The sequence below is a fragment of the Amblyomma americanum genome, chromosome 2 (assembly GCF_052857255.1).
Source record: "Amblyomma americanum isolate KBUSLIRL-KWMA chromosome 2, ASM5285725v1, whole genome shotgun sequence".
Classification (NCBI taxonomy): Eukaryota; Metazoa; Arthropoda; class Arachnida; order Ixodida; family Ixodidae; genus Amblyomma; species Amblyomma americanum.
Window position 1 is genome coordinate 216,157,354 of NC_135498.1, and position 18,490 is coordinate 216,175,843.

An 18,490-nucleotide genomic window follows, 5' to 3' on the forward strand; every position below is an offset into this window, starting at 1 on the left:
TTACAGAAAACTTCGTCGCTCGAAGTCATAGATGTGGAGAAACGTTTGTTTTGAGACCATGTTGGGTGGAGCCGCCACCAAGCAACGACGCTACGGGATTGTGGGGGAGGCACCACGGCCAAGCTAAAGGCACATGCTTCCATGCATGCTTCTTCCCGCATGTTCCTTCTGGGTCTGCCCACCGTTGTTAGCGGACTCTTTGCCTTGTGTCGCCGGCGCTCTCCGCTGTCCCCGATGCACGAGAGCTATCGGCACCGGAATTACGCGAGCAACCATGCGACGGCGATGGGCGCACACTGCTCGTGCTGTTCTTATTTTGCTATGCCCTATATGTTTTGCTTCTTTTGAGCTTGAACTGCTGTAGTGCCACGTGGTATGCTGTTCCAAAAGCAAAAGTAGTGCAGATGCACCGACAGCGCTGGAGCACAGCGCGTTGTGTCAACTGCAGTTGCTCGTTGTGATCGTAGCCGTTCCTCTCATATCAATTTGTGCTTTATCGTCCTGAAACGTTTTTGCCAAATATCATGACTCGGCACAAGCTAACAGATAGTCGATGTAGCGAGTTCGTTATATGAAGGTCAACCGCTGCAAGACCTTCATTACGTGGAGGTCTCAAATACACGCGCTTCAATGGGTGCAGTGTTGGGGAATTGAGAAACTTAGTAATGTCAAGGAATTCGCTACACGGAGGTTCGGCATAGCCAGGTTTAGATGCAGCTACTACTTAATAATACGTAAATGAACTGCAGCAGACTGCTGAAGGACGAAGACAAGGACTGTTGTCTGTGCTTTCCTTCGTTCTCATTGTTCCCTCTCTGCAGCAGTTTATTTAATAATAATGTACAAACTTGTCCAGCAATCCACCTTGTTAGCTGTTCTTTGCTACATTCAGTATTCCATTATAACTGTTTAATAATTTATTGTGCCTTCAGGGCCCAAAGGCATTATAGAGAAGAGTGGGGATACATAAAAAATTCAGCATAAACAGCAACAACAAGGAGGAGAGAAAACAAAAATAAACCAGGAATACATAATAAGTGCAAACACAGGAAAGCACTGACATTACGAATGCAGTGGGAATACATTAAAGCAATGTGTAAACAGTGAAAGGCAAACTTTATACAGTAATAAACAAAAACATACTCAGAGAGAACCAGTAACGACTCTTTGAAATGTAATAGTATCAGTAATATCTGCGATGTCGTGGGGAAGGTGATTCTAGCTGACAAAAGTTTGGAGTATGAATGAGTCGTGAAACATTTTGTGTGACAAGATGGGATTCCAACTTTACGACGGGGATCAATGCGTGCTGATATGTAACATGGTATTGGCAGCAACTTTTCTTTGAGAAAGCTGTTGTGGTAAATTTTAAGGAAAAGACACAATGAGGCTATTGATCTGCGGTGGGAAAGAAGTGATAGGGACAAACTTGATTTCATGGTGGTTACACTGCTTGTTTGGTGATAGTTAGAAAGAATAAAACGGCAAATGCGGTTCTGCACAGCTTCCACATCTGAACTGAGTGGATCGTTGCGAGGGCTCCAGACAGATGCAGCATATTCTAACTTGGACTGTACCAATGTTTTATAAAGTAAAAATTTTATTGAACTAGATGAACGTGAGAAATTTCTGTGAAGATACCCAAGCATATGATCAGCGTTATTATGTATTCAACGTTACAAGAAACGTAAACACCAAAGTATTTATAAGACGACACGGTTTCGAGAGGCATGCTGTGAATGTGATGAGTAGAAGCGGCATTAGAGAGACGAGAAATGCGCATATGCTTACACTTATTAATGTTTAGTTGCATGTTCTAAATATAACACTAGTCAAAATCCTTGTTAATGTCAGATTGACGTCAAGAGACATCATTATCATCTTTAATTTCACGGTAAATAACACAGTCATCGGCAAAAAGAATAACTGAATAAAAAAGGTTAGCCGGTAAGTCATTTATCTAGATGAGAAGGAGGAGGGGCCCAAGAACAGACGTCTGAGGCACACCGGAACGGACAGGCAAAGAACGTGAGTTTATATTGCTTGCTGTTACAGATTGTGAACAGTTAGAAAGAAAGCATTGTAGCCATGCTAGGACACTAGGGTCTATACTAAGATTGCTTAATTTAAGAAAGAGAAGCCCATGAGAAACCGTGTCAAACGCTTTCGAAAAGTTCAAAAATATGCAGTCTGCTGAGACCCGTGGTCAAGGATGCAGTGAAGTGAAGGTAATTTGTGAAACATATTAGCTGAGCCCTGCATGAAAAAGACTTACGGAAACCATGCTGGGCAATGCTGAAAAAAGAGTTAGATTCTAAAAATAGATAAGATGAGAGTATATGACGTGTTCCATGATCTTGCATGGAATACTAGTGAGCGATATAGGTCGAAAGTTATCAGAAGAATTTTTATTTCCGGACTTATGCAGTGGAATCACCTTACCAATTTTCCAATCATTGGGAATACAGCCTGTTCCCAGAGACTGTTCAAACATTTTAGTAAGAATTATGGAACAATAATACTTTGTATTAATTAAAAACTTTGAATTAATGTTGTCAACACTGCAGGAAGAGGAAACCTTCAGATTTTCTGTGATGCACTGGATCCCTGATGCGTCGAATATAACTGGATCCATAGGAAGAGCATCAAAAACAAGGCAGATGCGATGAACAAGAGAAACATTACTAGAAAACACCGCAGAAAATATATTGTTTAGAACAGAAGCACATTCGTTTGGAGGAAAGGCAACACCGTCAAGAAGTAAGTAGTATTGTAGTACTGTATTGTAGTATTGTAGTAGTAGTAGTACATTTCAGAATTGTTTAGGATTATTGACCAGCATAGCAGGCAGAGTGTGATTAAAAAACGTGTCCTTTGCATTTTTTAGCGCAGCTCTGTACTCTGCGGCCGCGGAAAAGTAGGCCTTCCATCGTTGTTTAGAATTCAACAAGTTTGCAGAGCGGAACAAGCGTTTCTTTTTATTGGAGAGTCTTTTTAGAAGATTATTAAACCGAGGTGATCCCCTGTCACACTTCAAAGATCTTAATGGCACAAAAGCGTTAATGAGATGTACGACGATATCGTTAAACTCCCAGTCAGTCTAAAGAGAATGCTGTGAAAAGCCTGGTAAGTAATCTTCCAAAAAACGAGCTAGCTCGCAGTTAATAGCGGTAAAGTCAGCCCGTTCAAAATCTCTAATGTGTTTAGCCTGACTGACGCGGTTACGCGCAGGAATTTGTACATCAAAATGCAGCAAAGATTGAGCACTGAGACAAGGTAGGTAAAAAATCGAAGGGATAAGATCAGGCACGTTAGGTAGAACAAGATCTAAAACATTAGATGCGGATAAAGTAGCTCGAGTAACTTTAGAGACACACATCAAATGAAAATGACTGCACAATCAAACCTAATAGCTCTTGTGGGTGTGGGAACGCATGCTGTCAAGCAACTGTGCCATGATGCTGTTCACATGCCCACTAGAAGGCGTGGGCCGTTGGTGTCTGTTTATATCTAGAGGAAATGGTGGTGCCGTAGGTGATGAGCTGAACTTCTGCGAAGGAGCGACGGTCCAAGAGGGTTGCCAGGACGGGTCATATCCAGTGAAGTCAGCATAACGGCCATAAGGTGCAAGTGCAATCCAAGCGGTGTCAGTTGGAGCGGTAGATACCATGTAGATTTCAAGATATCTCGCTCTCTGCATGAACAAACGCATGCTGGCAAGCAACCGTGCCACGATGCTGTTCACACGCCCACGCTGTTGCTATAACGTTGGTGCCTATCAATACTCAGCAAATTCAGCCCACTGCTTATGAGGACAGATGTCTCGCATTGCAGGGATATGTCTGTGTTATTCCATACCATGTGGGCCTGCCAACGTTGCCCAGCAGTGCAGAGCAGCAGAGAGGCAGCCTTGTCCAACTAGAACGAGCCTGTGGGGTGGCTGTCTCTGCGGGGGCCCTGGACCATACGAAAGAAGTCCGGAGCAACCCACACTGCTCCCGTTGAGGAGCCTTTCCAATTCTTCTTGGTTCTTTGACATGTGTATTGTAGCGGGTCCCTCATTTCCCCACCCCTGGGTGCTCATTAGATACAACGTTGATAGGAAGAAAGGAATTTAACTGGAGAAAATAGTGGGAGATGAAACATGAAGAAGAGGGGAGATGAGGTTTGAAAATGTGCTTAGTTAGGGTGGGGTGGCAGAGCTAACTGGGAGAGGTGGTGAATTTGGTGCAGAGGACCTGCTGGAAGGGGGCGGCAGTGCTGTGGCCAGTGGAGGAACCACCCCCCGGACGAGCCGCCTGCTCGAGGCACGCTCATCCTCCTCGCGCTCTAGTGAGTCACCCCCGCCCGAGGAGGAACTGACTAGAGGGCAGCAAGGGTAAGTGATATGTGCAACCACAATTAAAGGGACAACTCGAGGCAGTTGTTGCTTAATTTCTTGTCTCTCTGAGTAGTTTAACGTTAAACCCATTTATGGCTGAGAGATTTGAATTCAAGAACTCTCCTGCAACTTCATTCAAACTCCTAATGTCTACACTGAGAGGGACTGGTTGCCATCCTTATGAAGTGGATGGCGCTGTAGCATGGCCTGTGGGATCTGAGCCCGAAATTCAGTTTCAACACACTGAGTTTACTTGTGAAATTGGCCGTTGATGGCAGCACCTGTATTTCATTTTGCGAAGTTTTCTAGCTTTAGAAGCTCCATTTTCGGTGCGATCGTTTTGTATCTCTATTTACCTCTAACTGCGGACTTTGAGACTATATTTACCGCGAGATCGGCCTATAGGTGGCGGCACCATTACTTCACTAGTGTGGGTCAGCAGCCGGTGGCACCCACTGACATGTACGTGCGGCAGTTTGCTTCCATGCTTACGATGGGTTTTCTGCCCATAAAAACGTGCATAAAATCGGCAAATGCTATGTAAATGACGTGTGTATTGTACGAAAACATGGAACTGTCATTGTGATTTTCCCCGGTTTTGTGAGTTTCTCACATTTTGGGAAGAGGTAGCGAAGTACCTGCCGACCGCTGCGCAGCCACAGGTTGCCACGTTTTCTGATGTCATACGTGAAGAAGTACAGCAGGCACTGGGTGTCTCGCCACTCGTCCCAGCCATTCCGCCTCCCCAGACCCTAAGTTATGCCGCCTTCGCAAGCCGTTACTTGCCACCGCCAAGCCCACGCTACGAGCCACCCCCACCAGCTGTTCATGTTTCACCTTCTAGGCCAAACGTCATGCAGCACGCAGGTCTTCGACGGACTGATGTCTGGCAAACCGCAGACCGCCGGCCGTTGTGCTACCATTGCGGTGAAGCTTGGCACATCTGTCTCTGCTGCCCGTACAAGGAACTGGGTCTTCGAGGATACCCTTTCATGCCCGCCGTCTGCTGCCTGGTCAGAGGCCACGGGAGATCGCGGATTACATTGCACAGGCCGATCCAGGCCGCTTCTCCCGATTCTTCTCGCCTCACCGATACAGCTCTCCTGAGCAGCGAAACCAATTCCAAAGTCGCCGTAGGGGAAATTAGATGCAGTAGCCTCTGGAGGTGCGGCTACTCTACGATGCAAAATCAAAGCTCCTCCAACGCCGCAAGACACTTCTCTGCTACTGCCATGCAACACAGAGCTCTAGACGACTCGGCAACCGGTAGACCAGATGCCACGACCACTCGATGATCCCCGCCGTCACCCGAATGCCAATCGCTCATACAGCACCCCTTCGATGCACCAAAGGGAAAGCTGGCGGCACTGCACTTCAGCCACTATGGACATTCAAAGCATTATGGGATGGTGAGCTTCTTGATGCGGGACTGTCGGATTTTTTCTGAACACAAAGGAACATTACTAAAATATCCCCTTCCATCCATGGCGTGCCCCGCGCGCATACTTTGGTGCAAACGTAGTGCGCAAAAGCCATAGTAGCGAAAACGCAACAGCACACGATGCTAATAAATGTTTTCTGTTTTTCAAAATGCCGTAAAAACCTTTTGAAGTGTTTGAACTACAACATTTTTATTAAAACATATTTTTTTTAGAAGTGCGCCGGTTAAGCACAAAATAGGACAGCAAGCCGTCTCTTATTTTGGGCAGACTTTGCATTTACATGCTTTTCTGCTCGTTTGTTGCAGTTTATAGACAGGATACTGAATGTTAGGGCATTCTTGATTATCGAACAACGTTTACTTTTGCATTATTTTTTGGCCAAAAGTTGTGGTTCAGCAGTCGGTAGCTCACTGGCTCATGATGCTTAGAGCGTCCATGGTGGCTAAAGTGGTCCTGAGGAAGCTGCATGGAAACTCCCATAGACAGGGCGCCAGCTTTCCCTCTAGGTAGTAGTAAGAAATTCTGTGCGAGCAACGGTGTGTTTGATCGCGGAGGCCGCGCGCGCGCGCAGGAGCTTCCAGGTGCCGCCCATGGATGGCCGCGGCTCATCATCACCGTCAACTTTTTCCTCTGCTGCGAACTCCTGCTATCCATATCTCTATATTGTCGTCAATATCACCAGCTCCAGCTTGTTTGTGGCTGTCAAAGGCATGGGAGTTGTGGTGGAAGAGGTGGCGTGACCTGTGGTGGTACCCTACGTGCACAAGCTAGCCCACAACTTGAAGAAGGTCGTGAGCAGGCATGGTGTGCCGCCTGTTTTTTCAGCCCCAGAAAATCTCGGAAGCCTTTGCTCTCGTATTGAAAGAGAACGAAACGAAGAGAGAGGGTGTGGCACCAAACATGGGCGATCGTTCATGAAGTGCGCCGAAGGTGTTGTCTACGAAATTCCCCTCTCGTGCGGCTGCTCCTATATAGGGCAAACTGGGCGCTGCGTTAACGAGCAAATCAGGGAACATGAAAAAAACATAGAGCAAGATAAAGAAGGCCAAAATATGCCTAAGCATATAAGGTTCTGCTCGTCACGCTCTTGTGAGCCATGTTTTTCTGGTGCGCAAATTCTATCAGAGAGCAAAGACACAAAAGCCAGAGAAATAATCGAAGTTTTTTACATTGCAAAGAAAGGAAGCATGTGCATCAGCGACGCGTCCAAATCTTTGTATAAGGCAGAGGACAACTTTTTTACTCGTTCGATGTCATACAAATTTTGAAGATGATAGTATTCCTTGCGTGTAAGATGGTATATGTTTGTCCGTGTTGCCTTCAAATAAATCAGTTGTGAGTGGCGCTCCGTCCCGTCTTTCTGCCTTGTGCTGTGTCTGTTTTCGCGCCTGTAACCAAAGAGGAAGCTTGTTAGTTCACCGTAGTTGTGGCTTTCGTGTGCTGCCGCTGAGCATTGCAATTTTTGCATGATGGGCAAGCACCTTAATAGCTACACGGCTGGGAGTTTGCTCTCGAACATGGCAAGCGTGCGGTGGGCAGGAAATTCTATGTGGCCGAGAAGTGCATCGGACGATGGTGCAACCAAAAGGATGCATTGAGGAACACAAGCTGTAAAATGCCCGCTTTCCCAGGCAAGCCATGCAAGTTTCCCGAACTGTAAGAAGCACCGCTCTGCTAAGTGATGGAAGTGCGGAACAGTGGCTATGCATTGGCAGAGGACGTCATCATCATCGTCATCAGCCTTACTGCGCCCACTGCAGGGCAAAGGCCTCTCTCATGTCTCTCCAATTAACCCTGTCCTTTGCCAGCTGCGGCCACCGTATCCCCGTAAACTTAATCTCATCCGCCCACCTAACCTTCTGCCGTCCCCTGATATGCTTGCCTTCTCTTGGAATCCCCTCCGTTACCCGTATGAACAAGCGGTTATTTTGCCTTCGCATTACATGCCCTGCCCAAGCCCATTTCTTCCTCTTGATTTCGACTAGGATGTCATTAACCCGCATCCGAGCATTATGTACTGGATATAAACAATTATTGCCTTCATTGGAGTGTAAGAGGCAAACAATTAAATAGGAGTGCCCTGAAACCTCGAAGCAAATAACAGTCACAAGGAATGTCTGCCTTACACGCGCACGTAAACACTGCTGGCTAGCAGATGACACGAGCGGGCCTCCACACTATGGAGGGTTTGCCACTGTGCCGTAAGGTGGCGACTCTGCCCGATCTCATGGCCAATTGTTTCGCATTTATTGCTTGGATCTGTGCATGTGCCGTCCTGCCATCAGGTATGCAAGGAACAACATAACGTTGGTCTGGGGCGGCCGCAGTGAGGAGGGGGGTGTATGCGTTGAGTGATATTCGGAGTCAACTTTCTTTGGCCGGCCAGAATCTTGTACACTACACATGTCGCACATGTAATGTATTAGTTTTCATGCTTCTTCGTACACACAGAAAGTCTGATTTTGCCACATGCAGCACGTGAACAAAGGCCTGAAAGTTTGCATGCCGCTGAAAAAAACTATGTTAATGCCCTGCCTCACAGCAACTTTTTTGACGCCGTGGGAAGCCCTATGCACCTCAAATTTTTTCTGTTCAGTTCATGTCTGCTCAGCCATTTTCACATATCGGGTGGGCTCACACACTGTGTCCGGCCGGGTGTGAGCCCAGCAGCATCCGATTTAACGAGCATCTGACACCATAGACTTACAAGAGTGTTGGTCAGGACCATGTTGGCAGTCCAAATTACCATGGTTTCTGAATTAACAAGATTTAACTGTATCACAGTGTAACAAACATGTGATGATGAAATTACATGAGGCAAGTGGAGATCAAAGGCGATAAAACGGCACATCTTCCATGCCTCCTACACTCCAGAAAACAGCACAGCTAACAGCCTGCAGTTTTGGATTCTGGCATGATGCATGCTCCAGAAATGCTCTGGAGGTTATCATAAGTTTCCTCTTGTGCTACGCACTGAAGGCAACTGCTGGCATGTACAAACTGCTGCAGCAGCATGCAGTACGAAGTTTTGCTTGTATAACTAGTTTGCATACAATTTAGCAAGTTTTTTTTTTTGGCACTTCGAGCTGTGTGCACCTCGGTGGGGCCAGCTTCCGGCATGAGGCAGGCGCACACTACTCATGGCTGAGGCGAAATTAGGTTGGATCTGCACATAGCTTACCCCCCTGCCCCCCTTTGCTTTCATATGGTCACTTGTGTGGGGAAAAAAAAAAGAAAAGATCAACTTATACGTGGCGTTATATGCTAATTTGGCCCACACCTGTGTTCATCAGTGGATAGTTCTTGCTGCTGAACAGAAGGGCCCCACCATCGCCGTTTGTGGGCTGTCTCTGTGTATACTGGATGTTTCACATAAGATGTTCTATTTTTAAAAATGGGGTTTTCAATTGGAAGAGCCATATTTTCAGCGTAGCATTGTCAGCAGTGTAGTGCATCAGAGCACAGCTAATATGGATTGAATAGTAGGCTGGTGAACTGATATTAAGGCGATAGCCTTTAATGGCTCGTACTCGCGTTCATCCATTACATCTTAGGCCACGTGATCTCTCTGGCACTAGCTGCTCTTCTCCTCTGTCGTGAAATGAATTCAAGCACGGCACATTCAAATCAGTGCAATGAGTCGCAAACGGCTTTCGCCTTCCCGCAGTTAAGAGATATCTAAGTGCCTCCAACGAATTTTTTTATTAGTAAACTTGTTAACTGTTTATTTATTTAAAGGCATGCAGCCTTAAGGGCAATGGAGTGGATTTCAAGAGAAGGCAAGCGTAGCAGGGGGCGGCAGAAGGTTAGGTGGGCAGATGAGATTAAGGAGTTTGCGGGCATATGGTCGTTCCAGCTGACAAAGGACAGGGTCATTTGGAGAGATATGGGAGAGGTCTTTGCTCTGCAGTACGCATAGTCAGGATGATGATGATGAGGGTGCAGCCGACCATATGGCCTATCTATGTCAATTTTTAGAATGCCGAATATGCATTTACCGCTGGCACTGTGGTCCAGCCAATTTTGCTTTCATCACACCAAAATTCATGCTGTTTTGAAAAGCTTGCAGGCAAAGCAACCACCTTGGTGCTCGTAACTAGCTGAAATAGCCAAAATTTGTTGGGCCACACTGCCGAGGGTAACTGCGTTTTCGAAAGTCTAAAAACTGAGATGGATATTACTTATGAATAGGGAGACTAACAGTAGTAGTTAAAAGTTAACTACTCAGTATTAATTAGCCAGCCTTCTATTTAGCACGTCTTAGCTGTATTCTGATGCTCCCCGCAGGGGGGTGTCTGCACGTGCAGACGTTGGTGAGTGGTGACACCACGGCACCATGGTACCTCCGGCCTGACCCAACCGGAGGAAATCGGCAGTCGCCTTTTCCTGTCCTCCTCTCCATCTTTCGTTTTCCTGTCTCCTTTCTTACAGTTCTCCTATCTCCTGCTCACTTCTTAGTTTTTCCTTTTTTCCTGGCGGCGAGGGTTAACCTTTTGTGACGAACTGCCGTGAGTTGCGTCATATTTTGTAATAGTTGAAGGGTACAGCTGGTGTGGGCAGGAGTTGCTTGCAATTTCCTGTCCCGCCCCCTTGTTGGACTCCGTGGTGGGTGGCTAACACTGCGACCAAACTGGAAATATATTTCATGGCTCATTTCTTACTTTCCGCTGATTGTCCTCCAAAAAGAGGACGCACCGAAGTGACTACTGCATTTTTTGGCAGCAAGACAAATTTCCCACGCTATCATATAGTACATAGCGAAGACCCTGAAAAAACTGCTCAACTTGTGCCACCTTTCCTCATTTCAAGAACCCTAACTGACGCCATAGGGCAAGGTTACAAGGTGAGAAAGTTAGCTAGTGGAGACGTGCTTTTTGAAATTCTGTACAAGCATCAACACGAGAAGCTCTCAGATATTACATTATTCGGAGAAATTCCTTTAACAATCAGCCCATACTGATCACTCAACACTGTTTGTGGAGTAATTTGTGATGATGACGTTAAATACGTAACCGAGACAACTACTAGAAGGATTGAAAGACCAAAATGTTACTAATGTCTGTAGGATCAAAATAAGACGTGACAACACGGAAACACCAACGAAGCACATTGTCCTCACCTTTGCCTCTAGTATACTTCCCGATTCAGTCGAAGTAGGCTATACAAAGCTCAAACTCAGACCATACATACCCAATCCACACCGATGCTACAAATTCCAGAGGTACGGCCACGGTTCGTTGAGCTGCTGGGGCAAACAGACCTGTTCTAAATGCGCTTCTCATGACCATCCAGCTGATGTTGAACCCCACCTTTGTGTAAACTGTGAGGGCAGCCATCCGGCTTACTCACGGTCATGACCAATTTGAAATAAGAAAAGGAAATAGTAACACTAACAGTCAAAGAAAACATATAATTCAGATAAACACGGAAGCGACTCTCGTTGGGGCAAAAACCAACCTACTCTGCTGTGGTGCGACAGGGCACATCATCACAGCGGCTTTCGGCACCTGCACAGCTCACGCACAGTGAACCTGGAGCAGGGCCACCCATGCCCCTGGTGGCCGCAGCCAGTTCTGCGCCACCACACAAAAAACAGGCCGTGCGGACCTCCAGGTCAGCCGGCTCGAGGGCCCCTCTCCACACGGAGAGGCCCAACACGAAAACAACAGTGTGTTCTGCACGGTCATCCAGCGTATCTGAGGATGCGATGGACACCAGTCAAGGCAGTCCTGTACCATCAAAGTCGGATGGACGGCGGGGCTCCTTAGATCGAGAAAAGAAAGAAAAGCCCTGAATCAGGGCGCCTGAAAACACTTAGGTTTTCTTCCCACATATATACTACATAAGGGCTTATAATGGGCTTATAGCGTAAGTGATATAAAGGGCATCATGTCCACACACTCGCCAGTGGCCTTGTGTTTACAGGAGATGAACTTAGGTTCAAAACACAAAGATGTTCTCAAAAACTATAAAGTCTTGTGCCGCGATCAAGAGCAAGCAAACAGGCTCTCGGGTGGTGTTGCTATAATATTTAGAAATGGAGTTCCAGTTTAAGAACATAAACTCAAAACTAGATTAGAAGCTGTGGCGGCCATCCTACACTCATTTAAAACAATTACACTGTGCTGTGTATACCTGGAGCCACATCTTAACGTAACCACTCATGAATTAGAGGAGCTTTTAGAGCAACTACCAGACCCATATTTAATTTAAGGTTATTTTAACGTGCACTCCATCTTTTGGGGTAGTGAAATAACTAACACTAGAGGTCAAGTTATCGAGGATTTTATAATGAGTAATAGTCTTTGTCTGTCAGACACCGGGAAATCAACGTACTGCTTGCCTAGCTCAGGGAAACTGAGGTGCGTAGAGTTATCTTTTAGTTGACCTTCTATTTCTATGTGACAGACAGCCCATGTGGAAGTGCTCATCTGCCTGTGTAGTAATCAGTTGAACATCCCCACCAGAAGACGATGGAAGCTGCACTTGGCTGACTGGGCACGGTTCCGAGAAAAGGCCAGCCTGGGAGACAAACATAACAGAGTTTTCACTGGCCGTATTATCAGAATCACAAAATATGGTATATGTACACAAGAATGTAGGGAAGCTAAAGAGACACAAAACATTTTCATAGGTATCCAACGCAGGAGAATTTGATAATCTTTAAAAAGGCAAGAGCGAAAGCCAGATTTATCCGCCGCAGTGCCGAAAAAACCTCATGGCAAGGTTACGTGTCCTCAATAAACAGCTCAATTACGTCAAAACAAATGTGGGAGAGGGTAAAAAAGATAAGTGGCAGCTACTCCCCATTCACAGTTCTCCTTCTGACAGCCCTTGGCATGCAGACGAGTCTAGGAGAACAGGCAGATAGTTTGGGTGAATATTTTTCTACAGTTTCCAGTTCCTCCCATTATGCAGATTCATTTCTAAAATGCAAAAACACAGCAAAGGAGCAAAGACTGCCAGCAGGTTTTGGCACAAATGAACCCTGCAATAATTTAATCACAGTTCAAGAAATCCATACAGTACTTTCCTCCGGTAAGCACTCAGCACTCGGCCCTGACCAAATTAAGCACCAAATGCTGGCCCATCTCTCCGAACTTGCCATAAAGCCACTTTGGGGTTTTTTAACAAAGCCTTGGTGTCGGGAAAAATTCCCGAAGCCTGAAAAAAATCTATAATTGTGCCATTTCTTAAACCCGGGAAGCCACCAACCTCTCCCAGCAGTTATAGGCCCATAGCCCTGACCAGCTGTCTTGCCAAATCATTTGAAAGTGTCCTGAACATCAGATTAACTTTTGTCCTTCAATCCTGTGAACTTCTTAATATCCATCACTGTGGTTTTAAAAAGGGATGCGCCACTGCAGATCACCTAGCCTGTCTTGAAAATACTGTCAGAGAAGCTTTTATACACAAACAACACTGTCTTGCTGTCTTTTTCGATTTAGAGAAGGCATATGACACAACCTGGAGGTTTGGGATTCCTCAGGATTTAGCTGAGCTCGGCATCCATGACAGAATGCTGAAGTCCCTAAAAGACTTTTTGTCCAATTGTTCATTTAACGTCCGCCTAGGCTCAATGCTTTTGAGGAACTTTATTCAAGAAAGTGGAGCACCTCAAGGGTGTATGTTAAGCACTACTCTCATTATTGTAAAAATTAATTCTCTTAGCAAAATAATACCAAGGTCCGTTATGTATTCACTTTACGTAGAAGACCTCCAGATAGCCTGCACATCTTCCAACATATCAGCATGTGAAAGACAAATACAGTTAACAATAAACAAACTGGTATCATGGGCAGACAGAAATGATTTGCGGTTTTCTCCACAGAACACAGTGGCCATTTTTTCTCACTGAAACGAAGCTTACCGGCAGATCCTACTCTACACCTGAACGAAACAGAGTTGCCCATAAAAAATGAAGACAAATTTCTAGGAGTAACATTTGACAGAAAACTCACTTTCTTGCCTCACATTAACGAGTTAAAAAAGAAAGCTTCCCGATCAGTGGACATACTCAAAGTTCTTTTACATAAATACTGGGGTTTGTACAGGGCAAGTCCTACAAATTTATTGCTCTGTGGTACGATCCTGCTTAGACTATGATAGTATAGTATATGGTTCAGCAAGGCCATCGTACTTGAAATGACTCGACCCAGTGCACAATTTAGGTTTGCGTCTTTCAACTGGTGCTACAGGACATCACCAATAACCAGTCTGTATGTAGAAATGAACAAACCATCACTTACAAACAGAAGAACGATGCTCACGTGCTTATGCATTCTAAAAATACGTTCACTACCTAAACACATCTGTCACCAAACAGTCACAAAGTGCCCATCTAGAATACTGTTTAACAACAAACCGCAAAGTACTAGGTCACTGCTCTTGCGTTTTGAAGAGATGTGCCAAAATAGCGGCGTACTAGGCACATTACCTGGCATTGCTGGAAGACGAGATCCACTGCGACCATGGTACAATTTTCCTGAAATCTGTGATTTCACTCTCACACGTTCCACAAAAACCAAACTCCACAACGTATAGCACAAGAATTTCTTGCACTGGAGAAAAATACAATGGTTTTACTGACTTTTATACTGATGGTTCAAAAACTGATGCTTACGTAGGAAGCGCAGTGGTTCGAGGGAATGAGAAGGAAATAATAAGACTTCCACAGTGTGCATCTGCCTTAACTGCCGAATTGTTACGCCATTTGTCTAGCCATAGGGAAAATAGTAAACAAGAACTTAGCTAAGAGTATTATTTACAGACTCGCTAAGTGTGCTTGGAGCTCTTCCTTAGCTCTAGAAATGCAATGACTTCGATTCTTGGCAACATCATACACAACATAACAATCATGATAGCTCAAGTACAAAACATAAAACTGAGCTGGGTACCAAGTCATGTCGGCATAAAAAGCAACGAAAGAGCAGACAGACCTCTGTGCTGCTCAGGCTCGTGGCAAGCCAATAAAAAAAAAATAAATAGGGGTGTGCGAATATTCGAAATTTCGAATACGAATCGAATATGTTTGATATTCGATTCGAATTCGTATTCGAGAAATTGATATTCGAGAATTTCCAAATATTCGAAAATTCCTGAATACTTGCCAGCGATCGTATACTGCGCAGACTTTCATAAATTCGGCCGTGGCAAAACCACAGTATCTGGGCAAATTAGCCGATGATGGAGTTAAAAATTCCAGGAAAACAATGCAGAATTCCTATTCCCTTCCTTCTCCGTCGTTTATCACGCGGACCGATCACATTCCGACGCCACTAGGCTTGACCTCGTGCGAAATTCTGCAAGTTGGCTTTCCTACACATCACACGTGCTTTGAACAAGATGGCCGATGGCCGCTTTGAGCAACCGCAAAGCGAAATCGCGCTTTTTTTTTAATCCTTCGGTAATATGTTACATATTTAATGCCCACATCCGAGGAATGTGTCCTGTCGCCTTCATAACTCTCCGAGCGTGACCTCCGCCATCCCGTTTTGTAAACTACGCAATGCGGGAAAGCCTACTTGCGGAATTTTGGCGGGAGCCTCCTGAAGGGGAACGTAGAGATGTCACAACAGGGCAAGCGATCCTGTAAAAACCCCGCCTATTGCATGGTGCATTGTAACCCGCGCACCTCTTTAGTGGGCGTAAGGGCAGGCGTGACAACGATCGGAAGGCCCCTGTCGCTAGGTAATAAAATTGCCTGGCCACGTAGTTTCAGTTTCTGAGCTTCGCTGCCGCCACGGGCGACTGCAACTGTCGGCCCGCGAATTCGCCGGTAGTCCAATCCCAGCTTCGCACGGCTTTCGGACGCCGACTGGCGCATCGCAGGTGATTTCTTTTTCCTTTTTAGAAACCGTCTCGCCGTTCCGACGCCAGTGTGTGTTCCCCGGCCCCTTTCTTGCATTTGTTTTGTTCTTCCAGCACAGCAAAACGGCCGGCTCGTCACGGGCTTACAGGTGTTAGCGCGATGGAGCCGCCTCGTAAGGCCTTACTGCATCTTCGTATTTTTGGCAGGTTTTCCTTTATTTCGGGAAGGGAAGCGGGGGGAGCGAAGAAGTTTATAAATTGAGGCCTTCAGATGAACTGGGCATTTCTTCCGGTCCCTTGAACTCTGAGTGAATGAGGCTTTACTTGTCATCATGTTATTTTTTGCTGCCAGTCTTGTCATATTATGGGTTTTGTTTTGCATGACCTCATTACATTTCGGATACTGTTATGCTGTCTGATCAAGTAGTATACATTTCTGTGCACATCAGGTTTTTTATACGGTACTGAGGCAGTCTAGTTTTGTTTATTTTAGTTGAAAAGACCATACACTATTGCGAAAAAAATTAAGGGCAACAACATTGCTTGTTAATCATTTTCTGAAATTTCTTTTTTGTATAGAACAGATATTCGATACTCGATAGGGTATTCGAAGCCATTTTTTCTTCATATTCGTATACGATTCGTATTCGAAATTTCAATATTCGCACACCCCTAAAAGTAAATATTCCCCTTAAAGATTGCATGAACTTAGTACATTGTAAAGCGAGGAAAAAATGTCAGTTGGCTTGGGACAATGAAACAAATAACAAATTACACTTTGTAAAACCAGTTTTAGGGGAGTGGAAGTCCTGCATTCACCAAGAACGTTTCAAAGAAGTGATTATCAGCCGCCTTCATGTAGGACACACACACACACACACTTATAATTTCCTACTGACAAAACGAGAAGCCCCAATCTGAATTATGTGAAGATGAGCGATCTCTAAACCATATTTTATTTTCATGCAGAAAACTCGAAACAGTGAAGAAAAAGCATTTTGCAGTTTTTTACAATGAACACATACCATTCCACCCAACATTGCTCTTATGTGAAGATGCACTTGTTGACATTTTACAGGTTTTTAAGTTTTTAAAGAGAGCACGTGTTTTAAACAAGTTGTAGATTTGTAACAACAAACTTTTTTTTTACCACACCTCAGCCATTTTGTCATCCTGAGAAGAAGGCTGAAGTGTCTGTTTCACTGGGCGGGAGCCTTGATATCCTTGTCCAGCTAAGGATGGCTGGTGAGGCTACCTGACCTTCTTTAAAGCATTTACCATTAGTCATTTTGAAATTATGCCCCTTGTCTTCACTAGGTAGCGCAGAATAACTCTTTGTACCCTTTACACCACCTTTGTTTTTAGACTTTTTGTAAAATCCTGCACAAAACAATTATCTATACCTTGTGTTTGGCACATGATAACCTTAGATGCACCACTAAACCCAACACAACACTGTATTCTGATGCGGCACACCAATGACAGTGCTGTCGAAAAAGTGTTGTTCTGACTGAGAAAGCCTCTCTTTAGAAATTGCAGAACACCTTAGGTAGGTAAACCGGTATCAAAAAAATGCAATTTGAAATGATCTAACCAAAACATATGATGCATTTGCTCTCATGGGCACCTTGGCTAGCCATGCTTGCTTGCTATGTGCTCTGCTCGAAGGCTGATTGATGGCATTTCTGTGCAGGCAGTCGTTGCGGCTTCTGTGCGACACAATGAAGAAGCAAATCATCTCGAGGGCCTTCTATGGATGTGAGTAGCACCATTGGCCCCGTATATGTTGTAGACAAGTATATTAGGAGGCGGCTGTCTGGTACGGCAGTGGTCGAGGCTGGAGCGCACCAATTGCAGACTTGTGAAGCTTGGTATCAGTGTGGGACAACCAGAGTCATTAGGTGCGATGAGACCATGCCACCATTTGGCCTAGGCATGCTGTAAGGGCTGTGCAGTGTAAACCAAGGGTTCTCAGACTGTCCTGCAAAGCCCTGGGGCAACTAGATCCATGCATGCCTCACTGTCTACTTTTCCTTTCACCTGCTTTGTTTCATGACTGACTCTGCTGCTGTTTCACTACACAGCCAACCACTATTAAAATCAGCCTTTTTTTTTTGAGAGAGCTTCTGTTGTGTTTGTAGCAAGCCAGCTGGTCGTAGGACAAGAGTGAGAAGTGACTCAAAGACGGCGCTTCTCACTCTTGTCCTCATTGTGTTTCGCTATTGAAGCTCCAACTTGCCTAACCTTCTGTTCTTCTATGGTTGTACAGCATGGCGCAGACAGAATGGAAGCAGCTGGTGCAGTGCGCTTTAATACGCCTCCTTACCACAGAGGGAATGGTCGTGTAGTTTGAGAATGCTTCGCGATACAAAATCCTGCTCTCACTTTTGTCCAGTTTGTTGCCTTTGAGAGCCCTTGGGAGGCCCCTGGTGTAGATTTACTGCGCTCAGGGACAAAAGTTGCAATTGGTCCAAATGGTGTGATGTCATCAGAGGCAGAAAAATGCAAACTGTTAGCCAGCAATAGTCAGCAGTAGTACTTACAACTGCACCAGCTACAAAGGAATAGAGCAGAATCACAACAGGATTAGAATAGAATTGGGGCTGCGTTGCAGTGCCTTTGCATTGCTCGCATGTAGTGCCCCCGTTATTTTTGTTGTGAGTGCCATTGCAGCCCTTTGTTTCAAGAGACAAAGGTGCTTTTCAGGTGTAGACAGTAGCCACCTGGAGAAACTGAGGTTTTTTTCATTTGCCAGAAGGACGAAAGTGGCTGCACTCGTCTTTGATGACGAATTGCATCTCAAGAAAGCCTGTCATGTGTCATTTTTGTCATCCTGGCACTTGTTTTATTTTTTATA

General features: G+C 45.3%; 1 protein-coding gene across 1 annotated transcript in view; it reads left to right on the forward strand.

Annotated features, from left to right (window-relative positions):
• Positions 1 to 18,490, forward strand: part of LOC144122146 (small G protein signaling modulator 1-like) — a 202,067-nt gene that overhangs the window by 107,719 nt on the left and 75,858 nt on the right. Inside the window, 2 exon segments of the mRNA XM_077655710.1 lie at positions 4,234 to 4,378; positions 17,327 to 17,391. Of these exon segments, the coding sequence (XP_077511836.1) occupies positions 4,234 to 4,378; positions 17,327 to 17,391 (210 nt within the window).